The sequence below is a fragment of the Struthio camelus genome, chromosome 2 (assembly GCF_040807025.1).
Source record: "Struthio camelus isolate bStrCam1 chromosome 2, bStrCam1.hap1, whole genome shotgun sequence".
Taxonomy (NCBI): Eukaryota; Metazoa; Chordata; class Aves; order Struthioniformes; family Struthionidae; genus Struthio; species Struthio camelus.
Window position 1 is genome coordinate 102,940,040 of NC_090943.1, and position 24,255 is coordinate 102,964,294.

At 45.9% G+C, this 24,255-nt stretch overlaps 1 protein-coding gene across 13 annotated transcripts in view; it reads right to left on the reverse strand.

The window, feature by feature from the left end:
• RREB1 (ras responsive element binding protein 1) overlaps nt 1-24,255 on the reverse strand; it is a 127,714-nt gene that overhangs the window by 103,264 nt on the left and 195 nt on the right. For 2 of the 13 annotated variants that reach the window (XM_068931908.1, XM_068931914.1), the window contains exon 1: nt 23,934-24,238. The exons of 2 other annotated variants lie outside the window; for them this stretch is intronic. In XM_068931908.1, coding sequence (XP_068788009.1) covers nt 23,934-23,973 — 40 coding nt within the window. In that variant the 5' untranslated portion in view covers nt 23,974-24,238. Of the gene's footprint in view, nt 1-2,595; nt 2,900-20,936; nt 20,957-23,127; nt 23,690-23,933; nt 24,249-24,255 lie in introns of those variants that run through there. 9 more of the 13 variants (XM_068931917.1, XM_068931916.1, XM_068931922.1 and 6 more) reach the window with 7 other exon arrangements.

Consider the following 24,255-nt stretch of genomic DNA (forward strand, 5'->3'; position numbering starts at 1 on the left):
TTCAGTGCATCGAAAAATAGTTCAGCATGAGAGGCAAGGCTCTCTCAAAGTGAGAGCCTTTGGCTGGAAACCACCAAGAAGCGCATAGGGCTAAGAAGGTCAAACAAGTCTCCCAAGTCGGCAGCTAGGTCTTTTCTCCTATTTTTTTCTACTTGCCCTTCTGTTCCCCTCTCTCATACACACAGAAGGAAGAAAAACCCACCTATTTAAACTGATCTTATCCAAGAAAAGTCAAGTGTTCAGCTTCCAAGTAGCACTCACTGAAGTTTTCTCAGTGTGCCAAAATATGTTAAAGAACTATTTACCTGCACTTGCAGTGCTTTGTACCCAATGCATCAAGAGCTGTTTCCAAAAGCGTTCCTTGTGAAGCTAGCTGAAATTGCGGTTATTCAGCATTTCTGACCCTATGTCTAAGTGCTCAAGCAGTTATATACCCCTCTCGTTTCAAAATAATCCCATTTTCATAGAATCAAGGATAATCTGACTGCCTTAAAGAACAGAGGATATACACCTGGCTTAACAGTAGCTTTTAAAATTCTGAGTGGTTTCCTATCTCCTGAAGATCTCTTCCCCCGCTTGGGGAAAAGAAAAAAAAAAAATCAAAAGTGAAGCCTTTTAACCTACAACAAGCAGAAAAGAAAGCTATATGTGTTTAAGGGTCCAAATTTTATCAATTTTAACACCCTAGCCTGCATTATTGGAATATTTAAAACATAATGGAAACTGAGGCGTTGTTTAGCTGTTTTAGTGCTTTATAACCTTTTCATACTAAGTAGCAAACACCTAAATAGTTTTAGACAAAGTGACAAAAGTCCATCTGCCCAGATCATCTGCAAGGCCTCTAAGCAAAGGATTGCTATGAAATCATGCTGCCATTTGCCTCGTACATCAAATAGCATTCAGGTGTGCTGTGAAGGAGTGCCAAGCACAACACACCCATCTGAGTGCTGCACTAAGGTAAAACAAAGCAGCTCCTACCCGAGATCTGTAGATTTCCACATCACAATATAGACTTTTTTTTTTTTTTTTTTTTTTTTACAACCTCCACTCATCTTGATTTTCTCAGTGTACTCACCTTTGGCAAAATAAAAATAGCCTATCGCCTTAACCAGGCCATTAGAAACACTGGTGCCGTCCTGCTAACTTGAGCCTCCAGCAAGCTCTGTCCATGTTGGCAGGACAGGTTTGCTCACGACTACAATCACGTTAGCTCAATTGAGTCAGATTAACATTACTAAAAAGCCATCTTAATGTCCATTAAGCTGCAGGTTAACACATTAACTGGTCTCGCACAGCCACAAATACGGCTTTGGACACGGTAGGCTGTACCTTAGGGAGCATCAGGAGGGCTTTTCTTCCTATTGTGTTCAGCTAACTCAGCTGACCTCAAACAATTGAGACACACACCCTTCTTGCCTGTCAGGACAGGGTCCTTCTCTGTCTTGCACTGCTGGGACAGGAGAAGTTAAATAGGTATAAAAGTGAATCAGCGGTACCCATCCTTTACTTATATCTAGCAGAGGGTGGAGAGGGGAGGGAAGCATAGGGGTGAAAAGCCACAACAGTTCCAAGGCTATCCTAATTTTACAGCCCGCAATTTATGAAAAACAAAACGAGGTAACGACACACACGCACACACACAAAAACAAGACTCAGGATTTATACATTATTGACTTGAAAGAAGCATCACAAATGCCTCGTGCTCTGTATAAAGGCTACCCTGGGCTACATCTGCCTTCAAGGCCAAGAAAGGAAACTTTAAACTTGAACAGGAGCCAGCGTTCACTGTCTGCTTTTTAATAGCGGCAGGGCCGCGCTTGCAAGGGGACGGCTCTACCTGCCCAAGAGCTGCACGCCGCGCGGCGGCTCGGCCTCCCGGCCTGCTGCCGCCACCGCCGCCTCGACACTTGGCATCGGCGCGGCAAACTCCGGGCAAAGCAAGGCAGGGGGATAAAAGCGCAGTTTTTTTGCCACCCTGACGCTGCCTTCTCTCCGACCGCCCGGCAGCAGCGCCTAGGGCAGGCCGGAGGGCGCTGCTGGCCACCCCGGCTGGAGCGGGCGCTCGGCAGGCCCTGACTAACCGGGGCAGGACTCGCCCCGGCACCAGTCTAACTGCACCCGTCTCCCGCGCACGCAGGACACCGTCCCGGCGGGCTGGCGGTTGTTATTTCAGGCATTTAAACACACGCAGGCGCACGCACGTTTCCTTCGCTCCTGCAGCGCCGCGGCCGTTTCCCGGGGTCAGGCAGCCGCCGAAGGCACACACGCGGCTGCGGGGACGGATGGCCCCTGTCGCCCAGCGCGAGGCAAAGGCGGGCGCACCGGCAGCGGCAGCGGTGGAGGCACGGCCGGCCCTTCCCTTCCCCCTGCGCGGCCGCCCCCACCCTCCAGGAGCTATCGCAAATCCCCAGGCCGCGCCGACTGCCAGCTGACATAACTGTTTAGTCAGCAACCAGGCAGAGGAGCTGCCGTCCCCCCTCCATCCTTCCCCTGCTCCTTTCCCTCCGCACCGTCCCCACCGCCGCTGCCGCCGGCCGCCAGGGGAAACAATCTGGGCTCCCAGACCCTTCCCGGCCTCTCCAGGCCCCAACGCACCAAGCTTTCTGAAGGGTTTCTCTAACTTTGCATGAAGCTGAGGAATTTTTGCTGTTGTTTGTCTGTTGTTCTCTCGGCGCTTTGTGAAACCCGCTGTCACCACCCTGTCCCATCCCCCCCGCCAGCGCGAGGAGATATCCAGAGCAACTTCCTCCATTTGCTGCGAGAACATCATTTCTGAGAGCCCCGCATGCCTCTGAAAGGAAGCGCAATGTAATAGCCAGGCCCCTGGTGCCAAGGCTAGCTTGTCCTTTTCCTCTCCCCAAGAGGACTCCCAGATCCTTTAGTGCCAGGCTCTTAAACAGAAAAAGGCCCTTTTAAAGGCATGCAAAATGTAGGATGCCCCCCCCCCCCCCAAAAAAAAACAACCCGATAACCTTCAAAAGCACCACACAGCCTTCAAACTCTAAAACTTCGAAGTGTTTTGGAAAGGTTTAGCCTTGTTTTGTGGATAGAAGCATCAGGCTTCATCCGTGCAAGCAAAAAGGTGAACTACTTCAACTACACCGTCCGTCGTCAGTCAGAGAAGCACAACCGGCACCAATAAAGAGGCACTGTCGCTGGCAGGTGAAGCAGCTCATGCCTGCTTCCTCGGCCCACCTAGTTTCAGTTCTATAATTGCACCAGTACATATATATCAGCTGAAAGGAAAATCATATCCCAATTCGGACTGGAATAATGAAAAGCCTGGGCAAAAGGCAAGGGTTTAGTTTGTGACTAAACATTACATAGGAGACAGAGGTCACCACCAAAACCCAGCTTCTCAGAGCACCGTGCTCCAACTCCTAAGCACAGTTTTCAAACAAAATTCTGCAAACACACTTGTGAAACTGAACGCACCACATACTTAAAAAGGCATAGTTTTTATGGAAAGCTTTAAGATGTATTACACCTTCCCCTTGTCAGTTTGCTTGCAAGGTACAAAACTGCACATCTGTATCTATGTACTCTGGAACGCAAATACTATACTCACAGTGTTGAATTGTTGGAGGGAATCTGCTATATATTGACTCATTTCACAAAATCGTCCACTTTCCCAAGTGTAACTAGGGGAGATAAAAAGGTGTAACTACATCCTATGCATTATGATGCTACCCACAGTCTATACAGAAACAACACGATCCCAACCAAAATGAGGTTACTTACTCGTGCTAACATTCTTCAATTAAAATAGAACTAACAGAAAAGTCTGCTTCATGGATAAATAAGGTGAACTCTCCCCTTTCCTCCTCTCTTCCCCATTAAAAAAATATATGTACCTCCACACTCTTTTTCACATTTTGACCCAACTGGATCTGAATGCAACTGACTTCAATTCATCTGATCACTACACTATAGAATAACTGAGAAAATCAGAGCTGGCTACCTATCTCAATTTCTCGTATCATGGACAGAAAGAGTTACTGAGAAAACAAAACAAACAAAAACACTCCACAATTAGTCTTCAAATAACTAAGCAATAGTGAAGACTCAAATTTCCTAGAAAATAACATTTTTTTAGGTTCAGAACTCCTTAATGCACTCTTTCATGTTTCAGTGCTAAAACCTCACATTCTACATAACACTGCCTGCTGCCAAGAAATAGACAGCTGCACCACGTAGACACAAAAAGGAGGTGTCTTTTGGCTGGAGTCTTGGATTTCTTCACGGCATCCCGTTTTACACGCTACTCCCCAAAACAGTTATAAAAATAACTTTAGAAATCTAAAAACAAATAGACTATTGTAACCGATGACAACCACTGACAGAACCCATATCAAGTGTGCACAAGCCACAGAGCCCCTTCATAGTCCATGCCCATTTGCAACTAAGCAATTTTTTGTAAGTGTGCTGCTGTAGTTCTTGTACTTACTTGGCCTATAGCCTATTTTTCGTTCCATATCTTGTAACAGAAGTTTGGGCATTCAAATAAAACCTACATCAAACTTCACTATTATTTTATTTAAGCCGGATTCTGTATTCAGAAACGGACATTCTCCTCCTGGCTACACAGACTGACTTGTTCCACAAAAGACGCTGCACCAACATTGGCAAAGTTGCTTCAGATTTGTACCGGTTCAGCCAAAACAAAACCTGGACCACAATCTTACATGATGAAATATGATCTCCTTACACAATATCAGGCATAATTAAGAAAGAGACTCTGTTAAGATGGAAATCAACTCGGGGGCAGAAAGAACAGCTAAATGGGACACAATTTACAAAAGCAATACAATTCTTGCACCGCTAATGCAATAAAGAGGTTCGTATCAAGAGAGCCGAGAGCGAACGTGCAGCAACATGGGCAGATGAGACTATCTCACAGCTGAATCTCTCAAGCCTATTTACGCAAACAGCATGTAGCTTGCTGATGCTTGTGCTGAGGGTCCACGCTTCTCTAGAAGCTCTTCCCCTTTTCTCCAGCTGCTCACTCCCATACCCAGGAAAGCCTGCAGTTTGCTTCCCGTTTAGTGGCCAATATAAAAGTTTGTGGGGTGTGGCTGTTGACAGAAAGAATGAAAAAATGGAAGGGGAGTGGTCACCGGGATTGTTTTAATGATTAGATTTACAGAGAAACCCCACAAATACTTGCATCAGCACCTCGGAAGAGGAGGTGAGCTAAAGCACAAGGGCAGGAATGGACAGCTAGAGAGAGGATAAACAAATTACGAAAAACAAAACAAAAAACCCTCCTTAAGCTGGTTTTGCTACAGATTATATATAAACTGCTTCTTCATACCATGATGTCAAATGCACATATAAGGTGCCAAGGAAACTATTCCGAGGTCACTAATTCAACATCATTATGAACTTTTCTAGTTATCAAGGCAAAGACACACTAGAAAAGGGAAAGAAGGGAGAAAATACCTAAATATGCAAAGACTCTTAAGAAAAAGGCAGCTTCAAAGAGATAACCAACATCATGCACAGATCTCCCTTGAGCTTTTTCCCTTTGCATTGTTTGTAGTCACATACCTGGAAGAATACTTGCCTTGAAGTAGGGGGGGGAGGGGGTGGGCTTAAACATAAGCGGTGTTAAATACAAACTTGGAAGGCAAATACCACAGTGTGCCCGAAAGACAGGGGCAAACGGGCAAAGGAAAAGGTGACTGTGGGGAGAAGTGACTCTTAACATACACCTGCCAGTCTCTCAATACACTATTGACATCATGATTTAAAGATACCTATGAACCGGCAGTAACTATGGAGCAGATGCTTACACTTACCTTCAGTGAAGCTGGAAGTCAGAATGCAGGTAACAATACACAAGATACAAACGAAGCATCCTCAAAAAAGAGACTGCGGTATTCTTTCAACATTGCAGCTCCAAGCCTGCAAAGATCCTAAGCCTAACAACAGAGCAGGTGCAGTTCCTATAGATGAGGACAGATATGACAGACATCGCTAATGACCCCCTACCCATGGAGCAGAGCTTGGATTAGGCTGTTTGCAGGAATTAAGCAACTGAGCAGCATAGCTGCATAGACTGCATGATCTGTCCTAGCAAGCAATGCCTTCTGTTTCACTTAAGCTTGATTTGACACTCCAGCAGAGATGAACTGGCAAAAAGGCATTTCATTTGTTTGTTCTACTTTTCCTCCTAGCTCTTGCTTCACTGCAAAGATTTGATGGTTTGACCACTCGGTTGCACGGTCATTTTAAATCTCTCCTACGTGCACTGCAACCAGAAGCAGAAGCCCTGTTTTCCCCTGCTACATTTTCTCTACTGCCTCCTTGTCAGCACAGCTAAACCAGCTACACAGCAAGTCAGACTAGGGAACTGATCTGGTTGAAAATGAACTTCTGCAAGGCAGGAGGGACAAGTACAAAAGGTCTTCAGCCTCATCAGCTTCTTGGCCTAACAGTTGAGGACATACCTTTAAAAGCATCTGCTTATTTAAGACATATACCCTCAGAAAAAAGGTAGTTAACAAAATAATTCTAACTGAAGCAACATAAGCACGCCCAATTGTTTACATATATACAGTGACTTCATGTTGGCTTTTAGGTTTTCCTGATCTAATACCCAAGAGCAGACAGAGACGTGCAAAGCACATGCCACGTTAGGGCTCAATTCCGTAGTCTTTGTGCAGCCTTTAGGTCACTAAATGCACAGAGCAGAGCGCTACAAATCAAACTCGATGAATTCAACAGTCAGAAGCACGAACACGGCTTGGTTAATTTTAAAGGACAGCCCCTGCAAGTTACTTCCACGTGGTGTATGATTCACAGAGCCCACCGAGTACACTACCAAGCGCTAAACAGCTTCATAGAACGCTTTTATATACAGCTACATTGAAAGATTATCATTATAAATTAGCATAACACTACATATAGGACCTGTTTCTCCTAAGACTACTGCATTTTATAAATCCTGAAAAGCTTAATAAGTAACCTAGATAAAACTGAGTTCTGATTATAAAATGCTTTCTTCATGGAACAGGTCTGAAATCCCTAGCATCACCATTCATACTGCTTGCAACTAAGTTCCAAGTTCTGGCAAGTTGGAACAAAGGTTTTCGTCAGCTAAAGACAAATCAAGCAGCGTGCATCCTTTGGTACATAGGTTAAGGCAGAACTTTAAAAGTCAAGGTTCCTTTTTAGGTTATGGCAGTACTGAAGAATGCACAGCACTTTACATAGAGAAAGGGGTTAGCATGACCTGATCTAAACCTCTCCTTTCTCACTCTTCACTTCAAAAGTGGCTGCATTTCAGTAGTGTTGTAGCCTCTGATTTGTAAAGCACCCTGGGAGTGATCTAGCAAAGTAAATACTAGCAGTATGGTTAGCACTGAAGCAAAATTCCTTTGGTTGCAAAAATCAAAATTTTGAAGCCCAGCAACATGCAGCAATCCTACAGGTTGGGAAGTTTAGCAACTTCCCAACAAGCAGGTTGGGAAGCTACTAAAAGAAGGGGATGGGAGCATAACAGAGTTATAGCAATAAAAGTTTTACTTTAAGGAGCTCAAAAGTATTTCTCTGATATATGTTCACACCAGACAGATGGGTGAATCCTAGTTTTCATCCAATATAAGCACGCTAGCATTTGGATGAGGAAAGCAGGCTAACTTTTTTGTGGATAGTATCACATGGAGTTGAGTAGAGCTCAAAGAAATACCCCCCAGCTGGCCAGGACAAATGCCCATTGTCTCTGGATAAGTTCCATTCACTAAGGTTTTAGAGGTGCAGGGAGCACTTCAGGCTGCCATCTGTAGGGGAAAAATATATATTAAGTGGAAGGATACAGGGACACTGTCCTTAGAAATCAGTAATGCACTGGAGAGGGAAGGCAGAGAGCAAAGCACCATTTAAACAAGCAGTTCTTAAGTCATTAGGATAGAAATAACTAAGCCAGATCTATGAACACCCTAACCAGTCAGCATCTCCTGTCTGTAACCTGCCAATACTGAGAAAGTTTCCCCAAAAAAGCTGCTGAAGAGGAGAATCCTGGCAGCACCTGGAAATCTTTAAGCCTGTCCAAGTACGTGTCTTAACAGCAATAAACATGTAGGCAAATAAAGTACTTTTGGCATGCATCTGTGATAGATGTTAACAAGGCGAACTGTAGCTTCAACGAGTGTTCAGTGAACAACATAATCAAAAAGCACAGAAGAGCTTCTGCCTAATAATTGATTTTCAGATCAGGGCTCCAAACGTGGAGAAAGGCCACAGGGCCTACATGAGAAAGATCCACAAAATCCTGAAAGGCATGGAGAAGGTAGGGAATGATGGCTCATTATTTCTTGTAGCACAAGTACTCAATGGTATCAAGCAGAAGCATCAAATGACTGGTTCACATAGTTTTTTCACCTCCCCTCCAACAAGGCACGTGGTTAAACTGTAAAAGTCACGGTCACATGCCAAGTGTCTGTAGAGGTTCAAAGAGCCACTGCATAAGCTCAAGAAAAAGGGTTACTGAACCTAAATACTAGACCTATATATAACCCCTTTGGCTTAAGGGATTCCAGAAAATGCACACTGCTGGAAAATCATGCTAGGAAAGCATTACCAATATTTGCTATTGCCATACTCTGCCTAGACATTCCCACGCCAATCAGCATCCTGGCCCGGATGGGCCTTTGGTCTGACTTGGTATAGGACACAATGAGGACTCCCTCTAGTTTTCATTTTCACAGGTGTAAAATGCAGCACGACTCACCCCACAGAACTTAAGAAACCTTCAGCCTCGGATCCAGACACAGCAGCAGTGCCTGCTTGAAGGGCCATTCGCCCCCCCCAAATCCAAGTTTCAATAAAGACGCAGGTACCCGGAACTGCTGGTCCCCAGATAGAGCAATCCTGGGGAAACGGCCCTGGAACCGCAGCTTCAGAGTGATTCAGATCAGGGTGAGTTAAGAGGTTACCATACCACAGCTGTCTTCCCTGTCTGACAGCTGAGGCTTCCAACGCTCACTGCAGAGACGTGGCCAACTCCAGAGCTGCCCACAAGTGAAGTTTTAACTATCACTGTATTAAATTTAAATACAGTGAACTCTGAAGTGCAGCACTTGGGAGGGAAGAGGCACATCTACCTTTCTGCCTTCTCTGCTGCACAAACCAAGCCCTTCACACATGGCCAGAGCAGAGCAGCAGGATGAGAAAACCTCCATAGCCACTGAAGTCTGAAGTCATTTCTGCAGCAATCGTTTGCCTCACGTCCTCACCTAGGCAGTGAGTACAGGTACTCTTATTTTCCAGGACTTACTGCAAGGCCTGTGGGGCAGGGACAGTGGTTAGAGGCCTGTTTGTAGACCACCTTCGACAGAAGAGCCAGCACAGAGCCAGGCCTCTGGCTGGTACTGCCATAGGCCATCTTAACTTGTCACCTTCAATATGCATCCAGCAGAGTTCAGGTCATGGATTTGTTGAAAGTTCATCACTTATTCAAGCTTTTGTGCAAGAGGTCATTGCTGTCAAACTGTCTGCTTTCACAAGCACAAAAGCTCATGTTAAAATGTAAATACTTACAGGTGTTCCACTAGGCACTCAAGATGAAAGTCAGAGCAAATATATTAGCCCTAGCTGTATTTTACAATGCTACTAGTACTTGAATGTCATCTGTTTGTGAACCAAGGGTTTTAATGTGGGTTCATCTGCCTAGACAGGAAGCATGATCTAATGGTTGAAGACACCGGACTGGATTTAGAATATTTGGGTTCTTTTCCTGCCTCTGTCACCGTCTCACTCTGTGACCTTCAATAATAAATTCTTCATGCCACTGTCCCGATTGAAAAGAACACAAATAAATGCTTCTTCTATCCCATATGACTGCTGTGGCCTTCTGTCATTTTTGCTAATTACTAAAAGAATTCAGGAATGATATAAGAAATAGTAATCCTACTTGTAAAATCAACCTCAATTAAAAAAAAAGCATCAGCCTTAGAAAGAAGCAAAACAACCCCCACCTATGCTATACTGTTTGCTTTTTGTTTTTCAAGACACACAATCTCTGCAACTTATTACTGCACTGGCCTTGATGGAGACAACATTTTGCAAATTCAGCTCTGCAACAAGCCTGGATAGGTCGGCTTATCCCTGTTGCCTAGATTTGTGCGCTGCATACCACTTGCAAGCAATTCAAGCACAACTCCTGTGCTGGGGTGTTACCCCAAGACTAGAAGCAGGACTACGCTGGCACAGGTCTGCTGGGAAAATCAACTCCCCAGCTGTGGGAAGAAGCAAAGCCAACAGAGACTGCAATCATCACGTCAGCCTGGAATATAGTTTCACGTCCAGTCCAACCTCGTTCTGCCATCAAGCAGTACGATTCTGGAAAAGCTAGTATCCTCTTCCCTCAGAATTTCAAGCTGCACGTCTCTTGTGACTTGGAAAAAATCTTCTCCGGACTGAGAGGAACTCAGACGCAGTCAGTTTAGTACCAACCACAGGGGCCATTTTGCACTGTGAGCCCCATATCATGGAGGTCAGACAGACAGCCCTACAGCCCTTCATCAGAGCGGCTTCCACCACTGTGGGCCCTCAATATCAACATACAAGGTAAGACAGCTTCAGTAAACCTAATCAGTAAAATGAAGTGCCATCTCTCCAGAGTAATTAAAGGGAGTGGAAAGGAGTTGCAAACAACTACGTTCTGATATGTTTTCTCTTGCTCCTTCCAAGAGAGAAAGAGCGAAGGAGCACAAGCGCAGGAGCAAAGTGAGCATACATACACGCTCACTGCAGGATGCCACATCCTGTCATATTTTAAACAGCAGACACTTTTCAAACACAGTATGATGTTTGACAGTATGATCTGTCACAGTATGACAGGTTCTCAGAGACAACACAGAGAAGAGAGAAGGGAAGGTCACTAACACATTTATCCAATAGCACCACACTGTTCCCAGCCACGCTTCTCTTAAAAGAAGAAAAGCAAGCAAATAGACACACACACACCCATTTTACAAAGCGTATTCCTTCTTGCTCCCTGCTTTTGGCGACTTGTTCTACTTTTATGAATTTCTCATGACTCTCACTCACTCATCCAAAACCTTCCTATTCCTATAGAAAGCAGAGGACTGTTTTTTTTTTTTTTTTGGGGGGGGGGGAGGGAAATAGCAGAAGTTGCTTTACTGACTTTTCCCCCTAAACCTGCTCCCAGCCGTGCCCCCGCTCCGCCCCACAGGCGCACTGCGCAGTTTCAAGGAGCGCTGGTTATGCTGACATCAGTGCGGCTCCGGGGGCCATCCAGGCAGCTGTTCCTGCTCCTGTTTATGGCCCAGTGCCAAGTAGTCGCTCTGCCTTTTTGGTGATGTTCCCTCCTGCCGGCTACCCCCACTCCCACCCACACGTCTGCAGGGTGGGGCGAGGTGGCCACTGGCAGCCTTTCTAAGGAAACCTAAGCGGAAAAAAATAAAGAAAAAGAAAAAGGAAAAAAAAGGCAGCTTTCTTTTCCAGCCTCTGGTCAGAAGTGTTTAGCAATTTTTGACAACCTGCTGCGGGCTGAAGGAAAGGCAGCTTTCTTCCCAGGTGGCCAAGGCCCAAGTTGCCCGTAGGACTTCGTCACCGAGAGATGAAAAACCCACGCTTCGTCCACCACGTCTCTAACCGTCTCCCCACAGGCCAGCGCTGCCTGTGCCTAGCATCAGAGCCGGGCCGGGGGCTCAGTGCAGCTCCTCCCACAGGGGGTTTAAAGCAGCCCCCCCATCCTCAGAGGTGGTGGCTCCCAAGCAAAACGATGACAGCAGAGCAGCACAAAACTCACTCAGACCAACCCCCGAGCACAACTCGGGCGCAAGGCATCTTCCAGAAGCAGCAAAGGCAGGGAGCAGCGCGAGGAGACGCGAGGTGCGTCCAGGGCACCTCCTGCTCCAGCCAACCCTGCCGGTGCAGGTTTAAGGCTATTGGCGGCCGGTAGCCCCAGCAGAGGGGAGCGTCCCTATGCTGAGCTGCAGCCGGATTCGGGGAATGACAAGGTGACAGCCAAGCCAACTTTTTGCACACCCTCCAAGTCTGCAGCTTGGACCCCATGTCAAGATTAGGAAAGTATGCACACACACAGAGCACAGGAGCCGTTGAAGTGCTTTTGTTAACTCTTGCAGACACCACCACGCTGAAGGAATTTGGGTTTATTGTGATGTTTATTCCCATGTTTCTTCAAAGCCAACTCTTCACAGACCACAGAAGAATTGCTACACTTCCTCGAGCTGAGTAATATTTTCTCAAGTAGGTCAGGAACCAAAGTCAGTAAGACAAGTTCTGAGTTACAGCTCGTATGGGTTAAAGATTCTGGCTTGTGTCATGAATACTTTTTCTGAAAGTTAAACGCAGGCCCCAGTCCTGAAACACTTCCCTTACCTTCACCCCTGCCAGTATTTTGACTTAAATGGAATAACCTACTTAAGTAGAATTATATCTATGTTTAAATTGTTCGCAAGATCAGTGCTTGGCATGATCTAGACTTGCCTCCAACATACACACGGGTGCACCGCCCCTCCCGTGAATTTTACAAATGCCTTGAGAACCGTCAAGCTAACCTGTGTCAAGGCAAAAAGAAAGAGGCAAAGAAGATAACTCCTGCCACAGCAAATTTTACATCTGTGATGTTGTAGGATGATTCATTGGGACAGAAGAAAAAGGGATGCCCGAAAGCTAGAGCTGGAAGTGAAGGAGAAGGGTCCCCAGTACTCCGTTTACCTGGGCTAAGGGGAGTCCCAAAACCAAACACGTATGTACGCTACCAGCGCCCAAAATACTGATGATTCCAGGAGTCACCTGTGATTCTTTTTTATTCTTTGGAAGGGGTAAAAAGTAACGTTAGCTACCCGAAAGTGCAAAGAAATCCCCCTTCAGCCAAGAAACAAAATCAACTCCTTTCCCTCTCCATACCCAGTACAAAAGGAGCAGAAACAAACATGAGTTCTTTGGAACAAATCAGTCAAATTAATTCAAATCTTCATGCAGCGCAGTAGGGCAGAACCCATTCGTGTTCCCAGAGCTTATTACAGTAACATGACTAAACATGCTCAGCAGCCCAATTTGATAGGATGCATCCATTTGCTGATGCCAGAGGAAGATGCATTTCTCTTACACATGGCACTGCTATCACAGGCTGCTTTTCAAAAGATGTTTTGAAAAGCGACCTGCTGCACACATTCTTCACAAGTCATAGTATCACCGACTGTACAAGTGTTTGACCTCTACTTGCTATGCGCTGTGGACAAAAATCTGACATCAGCTTATTCCAACCTTAGTAACACCAAACTGCTCCTACAAAACCAGCTGGAACAGACTATGGCAATGCACCGATAAACTCCCAGACGGACCCCTGGAGTGCTGAAAACGCAACTAGTTTAGTGCATGCGCCCACATGTTTTAAATTTGGTTTGGTTTAAGCCAAGTAAGTAACCTGATTAAAATGGGAGTCTTCTCTGGAGGTCTAATTTCTAGATGTTTCCATTACTCAATAAGCTTTCATGTTGTATAAACATAACAAATGATATATACATCACTGTTGGGATGACTTAAGAATTCAGTTTTAAGCTGCAGTGCAAGTCACTTAAGGCAACAGAATTAGATTGCTTTCCGAATGGCAAAAGCCAGCAACTGAACTTAATTTCAGTCTTGAGAAAATGACGTATTGGGGGGGGGGGGGGTTTACATCTTTCTATTCCAAGTTTCTGCTTCTAATTTCTCAATTTCATAATCTTAACACTTAGCATTTTCATATACAGACCTAGAAAAATGGAAGAGAAGGGCATGGTCTGACTGTGACACTTTAAAATATGTATTAAATGTAGGCTGGTATTTGCTTCTAAACCAAATAAGACAAGTATATATAAAAAGAAAACAGAATCTTTCTCCCTCGTGTGCAAACTAGGCATTTACATGAAAGTTGCCCAAGTTCTGCCTTGCAACCAAAACTCTTCTGTTTATACACAGACATCTCCACTGCAGCAATGCAGGTTCCCAGCATGCCTCAACCTTGCTATCTGGAAAAATTCCACTATGGAGTAAGAAGATAGTTTTTAATTAAACATTTATGCAGAGGTAGTGCCTAGCAGGTCAGTTCTACAATGTGTTATGTGGCTTTTCAAAATTTAGTAATCAAATGCTGACCCCTGCCCCGAGGAGTTTACAGTGCAGGAAATCAAGGTGTAACACTTGGCATCTGTGTACTGGGAATTAAACAAAGACCATCACCAGCTCCTTTCTTGGGCCTCTGGATTAGGGAGCTTGTATAAAAATCCATTAGCACAAACTGTGGAAAATTTTAAATCAGCAATCTGGACTTTCCTGATCCAGACCTGCGCTACTGAGTTGTGCAGACCCGTCTGAGCCACTAGCTGGGACAATAACTACAGCATATAACTTGTACATGCTGCTGGTATCTTCCTGTCCAACACACATTATTTTTGGCCCAAATATACTTGTTAGCGAACATTTAAAAAAACCAGTGAGTACACAAACGGAAACATTTACTGTAAGTCAAGTGATTCAGGCAGTGCAGACATGAGAGCAGCTGCCAGTGTACCAGGTCATAAGTCAGGCAACAGCAGATCCTTCTGCACAGGCTCGCCCAATACTCCAGGACGACCCCAGGCAGGCATCGGGACCGCTTACTGTGCGATACTAGCCCAGGCCGGCTATCAGGCAGACCACAGCCAGATGCAAGTCTGTGACGTTCCAAATCTACTAACCTACATCTTTTCTACAGAGAATAAGCGTTACGCAATGGTGTAAATAAAAACTCTGGCCCCAAACAAGCAGGGGCCGTCCCTGCCCCAGACCCATCCTCAGGGAGAATTCTCTACGTTCTCTTTTTTCCTGCAAGGAACGACAGGCCTGGGAAGGACAAGTCCTCCTCCCACTCACCAGAGGAAATATACTCAAGAAGGTTAAAGCATAGCCTCTAGGGCTGGGAAAAGGGATGCAGTGACGGCCACACTATTTCAGCTACGTCCAAAACCAGGACAGAAGGGAATTTAGCCAGCCGGGCTATTATATCTCAAACTTAGTTTGCTCTTTATCTAACGAGCTCCTAAAATAGATGCGCTGACTTTACAACTGCACCTGTAGGAATTTCAAGCACCAGAAAAATACAAAGGCACTGATAGCGTTTCTGTTTTTTAAAGCTTCCTGGCATCTTTTGTGCTGTGACTGCTCACGAGGTTTCAGCTGTATATGCCCCACGTAAAACCTTAGTCCACTGAAACCTAAAAGAATTGTGCTGTTCATTCAAATGAAGCCGCACTTTCCACTTCTAAATACTATTTATGCATCTATTGATCCAAAACATGTAAGAGCAACCATAATGAGACACAATCTGTGTTCAGCTTGGACCACTTAACAGTCCTGTGAACACCTTAACTTTCATTTGCTGCCTATTGAGTGTTTGAGATGAGCAACCTTACCGTTTATTTTAATCTTTTTTCTCTTTCTCAAAGGAAAAGGAACAATGGAAAATCCTCAGTCACTAAATTTAAAGAGCTTACAAGTTCCAACAGCTTTGCAAGTGGAGATTGGGAACTGCTTAAATTGCAGTTAACAGGGTTGTGGAGTTTAGGGAATCTACCAGCTCCTTCCTGCAGGGTTTATAATCTGCATGGCTTCCTCCCAAAGTAACTGGCATCCACTCTGAGGTACAGATCATTTCCCCCCTCTGCAGAAATTCACCCCCCAGTTAGGTAAAACACATCTTTTTGCTGAGTGTGAAGTGACTGCCACTGCCATTTCCCAAAAAGCAGAAATGGGGACACAGGACAGAAGCTTTTTCTCACAAGGATTAGGGAGAGGTTGGTAAGACTGATATGAAAACAAACAAGTAAATAACAGATTCTTCACTATTCAGAGCAGATGCAGCTTCCAACAATAAAATAAGTTCACACCAGGGAATTGGGGGCACTGTAATACACTTTTTCTCTTTACACTTTTGCAACATGGACAACCAGGCTCCTGCCAGTTTGAGCACTCCTAGGAGGTCTTACTGGGCAGGAGAGCCACATGTGCTGTAAAGGCTGAAAGTTGTTCCAAGATTAGTTCCAGAAGCTGCCAAGGACCACAGTTTTAAACCTTACTTGGAAACTTGGTAAGATGTACTGACACCTGGTTGAGCCATCTGATAAGGAAGAACAAATGATACTTGAAGCAGTTAGAAAAAGAGCCCAAAAGAAATATATCTTCCAAACTAACTGAATGCAAGGCATAGGTTACATCTCCATGGAGAAGCTCTTCTCATTGCACTTGTACTTCTTCCCCAGGAAAATAGAGTCAGAGCTCATAAATGGAAGCCTTTAGTAACCCAGCTGCATCTCTTCGAAGCACAACTAGCTTCTATAACATGCAGTTCCACTTCCTGGACCTTCAGTGTCTCACTTAAAAAAGCAAGCCTCCTCCCACTTTCCTTCCTTCTCTCCAAAAGCATCAGGATGTACAGACAGCAAAATATTTGAGTTGTGCTAGAAGTTTTCCAAGTGAACACCAATTTAGGATACCTTAAGGCTTTGAGTGAGAAGGGGGAACGATGCTGGCAAGCACATGCCAATTGCACAATAAGGCACCGCCACGTACTGTCCCCGATATATATGCAACTGCATAACCTTCAGAAAAATATGCATACGTGGATGAACAGCATAGGGGATTCACATCCAGGCTGCTTCTCATGTTCTCAAAACACTAAGAGCAATGAGACACATAACGAACTTGATTTAAAAAAGAAAATGCGTTCCGTACAATAAAAAAAGAAGAGGAAAGGAGAGGAATTTAAGCTAGGCTCCTTCCCCTCCCCAAAGCTGAGAGTGGTCCAAATTAAAAGTGATGTTGCTCCCTAAAGGAAATAAGAGGAAGTACTGCTGCTTGTTAGTGCAGAATCCAAAGCAGTTCTCCCTTGTCCAAGCTGTAACACTAGCAGTTTTAAAGCACGGCCTGGACACAGGAATGGAAATTATCACTGTGATGCAAGTGCTCTGATCAAAACACTGCTATGGTACTGATACATCTGAACACTGACATCACCTGCCACAGGAAAAGGTGTTAACAAGGTTTTTGGTTAACAGCAGCTAATCGCCAATAAAAGTAAAGGCCATCTATGCTTCAAAGCAAACGTGCTGCTTCTCTCATGTTTAGAGAGGATGCAGATACCCAAATACATTTTTTTTGTCAATGGCTAATCATCCTCCATTTACAAAGGAAGGATGATGCAGGCCACCCACTCCTAAAATACCTACAAGTATGTTTGTGCTGTGTCAAGAAACCACACGCTAACTAACGCTTGTTAAAATTTCCACTGGGAAATGACAATTGGTGAAGCCTGTCAAGTTATCAGACACTGATACTTCCATTATTAACAACAATATACATGTTTTTAGAACCGAATTAGCAAGTCACTTGGGCATATCAGCATACAGAAAGTTTAAGATAACCAAGATGCTTTATATATATATATATATATATTTTTAACCCTTAGTGACTTAAAAGTCCAAATTTCATTTCCAAAGCTAACAGAAATTACCCTGTTAAGTCACTTGGCCACTGTGTGAAAGTAGCTCTCAGACACTTCTTGAGGGTTCTGAACACAGTCGCACAAACAGATTTTCAAAGAAACCTCAGGCAAGGAGGTGTCTTCAAAAGGAAAAAGTTCTCTCAAAATCCTCAGATTAAACACATGAGGTTAAATGAATAAATAGTTACATACAAATAATTAAGAAAGATTACATACAAAACATTTTTAACTAAGGAAGGTTAGATGCAGGAAAACGGTGGAATTCAAAAGTTGCATTCAGTGTTCTTCTATGGGAACATCAGAAAAGGAGATGGGGGAGGGAATCAAGGAGTTAAAGGCTTCCCTCCCTAATGGTCCTTGGAATACCTATTTTAGTACAGGAGCCTAACAATGCCTGTGGGGGATTTTGACAGCTTTTCTTTTCCCTTGCTGTATCACCTCTCTGGATGATTGGGACTCTGCAGGTGAATCCTGTTGTGAAAACAGCTGCCGTTTCTCTACATCTTTGAAGAGGTATTCAGATTCTCTTAGCATTACTTAGTTGAATCACTCTGAATAAACAGACTCCACCCATCAACTAGTTCTTTTGTGTAAAGCACCTATTCAAAGGCAACTACCTTTACTGATTGCTAGGCTAACCAACCTGAAAGCTGCAATACCACCCCCCCCCCCAAAAAAAAGGTACACGGGAATACCTGTGTCATTTCTAAAGGAAACAAGTCCAGACTCCGCAGTTACATCAGAACAATTCCCTTCTGACTGCAATAGGCACCTGCAACAGCTTTAACAAAGGCTCAGCCAGGAGCAAAGTATCCCACTGATTCTTCTCCCTTCTGTCCAGGCCCTTTTTCTTGTTCTGACCTTTTTCCACTAGCGCAAGAGAGCAACGTAACACAAATAAGCCACCCAACAGAACTCCACAGCATGTGCCCCAACTGACAATTACGTGCACTTTTTACGTTTCATAATAAAGCATTAACACAAGCTCTGAATAAGTTTTGTTACCCTGCTCTGAGCAAAATGCAGAGGGCAGGTGGGTGACATATTGTGGTACTGCTGCCTTGGAACTCTGCACTCTTAAGTCACTGGCCCTCAAATATTGCTATACAAAACGGAGGGGCAGGGTGGGGTGGAGGGAACAACTTAAGGTGGGAAAAACTTAATGACTGGCAGACATCAAAGATAAGCCATCATCAGACTTCTCCCACTGAAGAAGAACAAAGAGTCAAAGCTCCTGAAATTCCTGTTCAGATGTACCCCAGGAGAGAGCGAGCACTTCCCACCTCAGTCAACCTCACCTATTTTCATTTGTAATCAAATGCTGATAACTAAACCTGACCTGGCAAAGCTCCCCAAGTTTCAAGCCCTTCCCAGTCCAACACAAGTAGCTGACTTTTCAGTGCATCACCCAACAGAGGGGAACTTCAAAAGTTCCCCATCTTTGAAATCACTGCCTGGGAAGATGCTTCCTAATGGAAGGGGGGCTGCTCCTGTAGCTTCAGTTTTAAGTATGATGTTAAAACACACACACACACACACACACACACACACACACACAGAGAGAGAGAGAGAGAGAGAGAGAGAGAGGATTCCTCTTGTGTCTCCCCAAAGAAAATCTGCTTTAATTTCTGAACAACAACTTGGCAAGTCAGATCTCTCACCTAACAATAAGAAACCAGCTGTTATCACAGTGTGGTCTCTAGAGAGCAGCTCCTTCTCACCTCCAAGTTTACATATGCTCCACATGACATTTCTCAGCAAAGTTGCAAAGTACCTGAGCACTACATCCACGGTGAAGATGTACCCCCCCCCCAAAAAAAAAAATGAAACAGTCTCTGGCCTCTTTCCAAGCTGCAGAATACTCTTGAAAAAAAAAAAAAAGTATTTTAAAACTGTAATCCCGTTACTGACCATTTTGCTTGGATTCTGAAAGGAGGCAAAAGAAAAATGCATGAAACAACAGGCATTCTCACTACCTTCAGGAGCACTGAAAGCAGCACCAGCATCCTCCTCTAAAGACAAATATCATCCAAGAAAGAAACCACCATATCATCAAGGCAGACGTCTGAAATTGCTACTAACACGGTCCAATAATGTGCTGCAACCTTCACTGTGTTCGAAGTAAAAGTCATGATTTCACATGTTTTAAGAAAGTATACAAAAAACACAGATCTCCAAACTTGAGGTATCATTCATCAGAAAGTTACAAGGGGCTTTTTCTGCACATGCACAGATTTAAGACTAACAGGATTTACTTGTTTTCTGCCTGTTCCTGGGGAACCTTTGCAGTTCCTTTTTTTCCCAAGACTGTCCCTACAGGCTGCTATCCAACATACATCAGATGCTCTTGGAGAAGTAAGCAACAGATAACTCTGGAAGGACATTTGTAAAGGGCACAAATCAAGGGCCCAATCCCAGTAACATTTAGGCACACTGGGGGAGGGTGGAATTACTTCCAGAAGTAGGTGACCTGAACACTAAACATATTCCTCTGGAAAGCTTTACTCATCTATCTAAGTATTTTTTTTCAGATGTTTTACTCTCAAAAAATTGCATTTTAGGTCAATCAAAAAATTATTACAACTTAAAAAGTGAATCCCTGACAAAAACAGTCAGGTTAATTTTAGCATCCTTCTGTTTAGCTGCTTAGCAACTCTTATCCTATGACCTTCTAAGCACCACCTACTTTTACAAGGGATAATGAATATAACCAAAGGGATTTATCTATATGTTTTTAATCTATACTGTGTAAATACATGAACAGTTTTTATGTAAATAAGAAATCCAACTGAGTCCAAACTGTGTTTCTGCTTAGCAAGCTTTCATTAGCTGAAGTCAAGCTATTGTTAGGATTACGGTGTGACTTCAAATTGGACAAAGTGATAAAATCCTTAAGGGTTAAGAAAAGCACTACAGATGTCAATGTCTGTATGCCCTGGGAAACACTGCACTTGCCTCTGATACCAAAGGAGATTACAGATATTGATAACAGACAGTGAAGTCATTTGGTTTTCCCAGTTCTGCAACTTCAAGAATCTCCTGACCCTCAAATTAAACATAAAAGCCATCTGAGCAAAGGGGCCAGTGAATGATGTAAAGAGCGAAGACTGGGTGCACAACCTGTATGAGTTGAGTCAGAGTCAGATGTTCCACTACACTGCAATCTGCAAGTGAATTAATCTTCAAACCCTCAGGTCTGGGAGAAAATAAAACACAACACAACACAACCCCCAAACACCCTGTTATATTCTATCTTAATACCAAAGCAAACAAAAAGAAAAAAAAGAGATCTTAAAGGTCATTAGTTATTAAAAGAAGCATGAAAGAGTGGCTACAAAAACAGTCACTACTGATGGACAAACGACAGTCGGACAATTAGAAGTTTCCTGTGAAATCAAGGCAAAAGAAAAGTTCACTCAACTGTATCTAAAGGATGGTATTTTTTTCAACTGCAAGACACGAGTTCAGTTCCAAACATGGATGCTGGGAGCAGGAGGGCGCAGGGGCAGGAGAGGCTGCAGCAAGCTGGGCACAGCTGCCCCGTACCAAGGAAGGCGCCTGGATGTGTCCCTGCCGGCAGGTGAGGGAGAGCCCTGGTACTCTGATTGATTGGATGATGGATTCATGCTGTTTCTGGGTTTCTAACAAACAAAAGGGCCTATTCTTCCCTGGATGTACCTAACTCCCGTTCAGGCTAACAGGCATTATGCAGGCACACCAAGAAAGCACTATATACCCTGAAGTCTTCAAAGGGAAAATTAAAGCCTAAAACAAATATGGCTGGCCTGACCCTGAGTCACTGCATCCCTTTCACGCACGCTGACCCTGTGGAAAACAGGAACTGCAGCAACAGAACTTGTGTCAAAACGACAGACCTCAACGAAAAAATTTCTGCCACCATAACAGCTGTCTACTGTATGCTGCAGGGGTGACAGGACAGTGCTGTGCAGCAACTGCTCCTGCTGTTAATTTTTTTTTTTTTTAAGCCACAGCACTGGAGTCTGGAGTTGGAACAGCAAGAAACACAAAATGCATTTTCTGCCTCTGCTACGTTATTCCCCTCAAAAAAAAAAAACCACCACACTAAACTAGACGTTTAACTACTTTCTTAAACACATAACCACACTTGATCTCATCTACGACACAAGACAGGCGGAAGAGCGAGTTGGGATTAAAACGGGGCTGCGCTCCCCTCACCCCCCCATCCCTCCCGCAGAAATCACTTCAGCCGGCTCGACAGGATGCTGCTCCCCGGCAGGACCAGAGCATCAGCCGCGGCCCGGCCCCCCCCCCCGGCCCGGCCCGGCCCGGCCCGGCCCGGCCCGGCTGGGAAATGCGCTGAGCCAGGAGGAGCGCTCTCCTCCTCCTCCTCCTCCATAACCCTGCGCGGATGCAGAGCACGCGAGGATATCGCGGCCGAGAGGTGAAACGGAGGAAAAGAAAATAAAAGAGAAAGAAGTTGAAAAAAACTAAAAAAAAAAAAAATCCTCAGCCTGCGTGCGGATGGGAGGAAGGGGGGAGAAGTGCAGGGAGAAGAAGCCAGAGGAAACTTATCTGCGACATGACAAAGTTCAATCCACCGCCCTCCCTCCTCTGCTCTCTCGAAAAGAAAAAAAAAAAAAGAAAAAAAAAAGAAAAAGAAAGTTGCAGCATCTCGGCCGCGCTGCAGCCGCCTCTGCCCCGCGCCCGCCGCCCGGCCCGGCGCCCCCCGCACGCTGCTCCCCCCTTAACCTTGAAGTTTGGGAGTGGGGGGGGAAGAAAGAAAAAGGAAATCATCACCCCCCCCCTTGCCCGACACACACACACTCGGCTTCGTGCATTATTAACTGCCGAGCGCGGAGAAGGAGGAACTGCATCCTCATCGCAACCCCCGCGCAGCCATCGCGGGGGAAAATATGCTGGCGGGGGGGGGGGGGGGGACGGGACGGGGGGGGGGGCTCCGCTGCCTCTTAGCAACGCCGGGAGAGCGCAGTTGCCTAAGAGACGAGTCTCGACTCGTTCACATCAACACGGGGCACCCAGGAGAAGCGCGGGGGGGGGGGACGAGATGGGACAACACAACTCCCCCCCCCCCCAAAAAAAAAAACTTTGTTTTCACTAAAATAGCGCCGTGGCGGTGAAGTTTTTTTTTTTTCCCCTCTCCCTCCCCTTTCCCTGAAGGGCGGTCGCCGAAGTAGCGGGGGGGGGGGGGGACGGGCCGGGCCCCGCGGTCCCCCCCCCCCCCCCAGCTCGGATGCTGCCGCGGCTCCTTCCTGTGCGCATGACGCGGCCGCGCGCGCGCCCCCCCCCCCGCGCGGATCCCCCCGCGCGCGGGCGCGTGTCTTCCCCCCCCCACGCACAACGGCAGGAGCCGGGCACTCCCCTCCCCCTCTCCAAGGGGGGGGGAACGACACGTCCCTACCCCGCCGTGGGGGTTTGGGGGGGGGGAGGAGATGGAAAAAGAGGAGGAAAAGAAAAAAAAAGAGAGGAAAAAAGAAAAGGCACCCCCCGAGCGAGAGAGAGGGAAAGGGAGAAGGTATCAAAGTGCGGACGGGAGACACACGCGGGCGCTTCGCCCCGGGAAAGGGGGCGGAAAGTTAGCGGAGAGATGCGCAGCGCAAGCCGGGCTCTACCTGGAAAGGGGCGCCTTCATCCCAACTTTTTAAACTCCGACTCGGCCCTCCCGTCTGGGGGGAAAAAAAAACCAAAACAAAACAAGAAAAAAAGAAAAAAAGAAGAAAAAGAAAAAAAAAAAAGAGGGCGCCGCACTGGGATCCGCAGCGAGCTCCGAAAAGAAAATAAACCCGAAGGAAAAGTTAAAAGGAAAACGGCTCCGGGCTCGGGAGACGGAGGCGAGCCGGGCTAAAAGATGTTGCTTCCTCGCAGCCCCATCCAAATTGTGGCGGTGGCTGGTTAAAAATAAACTTTGCAGCAGGAGGGGGGGATGATCTGGCCGGATTCCTGAGCTCAGACGGTTTAATATGGATGAGCATCAGGTCCTGAAGGCAAAACGCCGCGGCTGGTGCCGCTGGTTGGTAGAAAGTCTGCAACAGGGAAGGGGGAAAAAAAAAAAAAAACAGGAGCCAGGGAGGAGAGGAGAGGGAGGAGCGGGGGAAGGGAAGAGGGAGGCTGCACGAACTCATCATCATCTCCACCGTTGCCAGACAAACTTTTTTTCCTCCCCCCCCCTTTTTTTTAAGGAAACTTTTTTTTTTCTTCTAAACAAGCATTTCATTTTTTAAAGAAGTCGCACAACCAGCCGACACGCTGCAACGTCCTCACCCCCGCGCCTGCCCCCTCCCATAAGTTTTTTTTCCCCTCCTCTTTCTTTCTTCCCCCCCTTCAAAAAAAAAAAAAAAAGAAAAATCCCTCCTGAGTTCAGGCACGTTTCTGCCCTTTGTGAGGGAGCGCGGCGCCCGCGCAGCCCCGCGGTACTTACGCCGGACTTTGCTGGGGCTGGGCTGCTTGCGCCGAGACATGCCGGGAGGATGGGCCGCCGCGGGATGGGGGGGGGGAGAGGGGAAAGGGGGGTCGCGGGGGCGCGCGCGGGGGAGCGCGCACGGGAGGGAGCCGCAAAGTTGTTCCGGAAAAAGGAATCAAAATGGCGTTTCTGTGGATGTGCAAAGTTCATCAACTCCGCGCTTAACTCCCCTTCCTGCGCGCCTCCCCGCCGCGCAGAGATGGGCACGGCCAGCGACCGCGACCGCGACCCCGCCGCCGCCCTCCGCGCTGCGCGCTGCGCGCTGCGCTGCCCTGCGCGG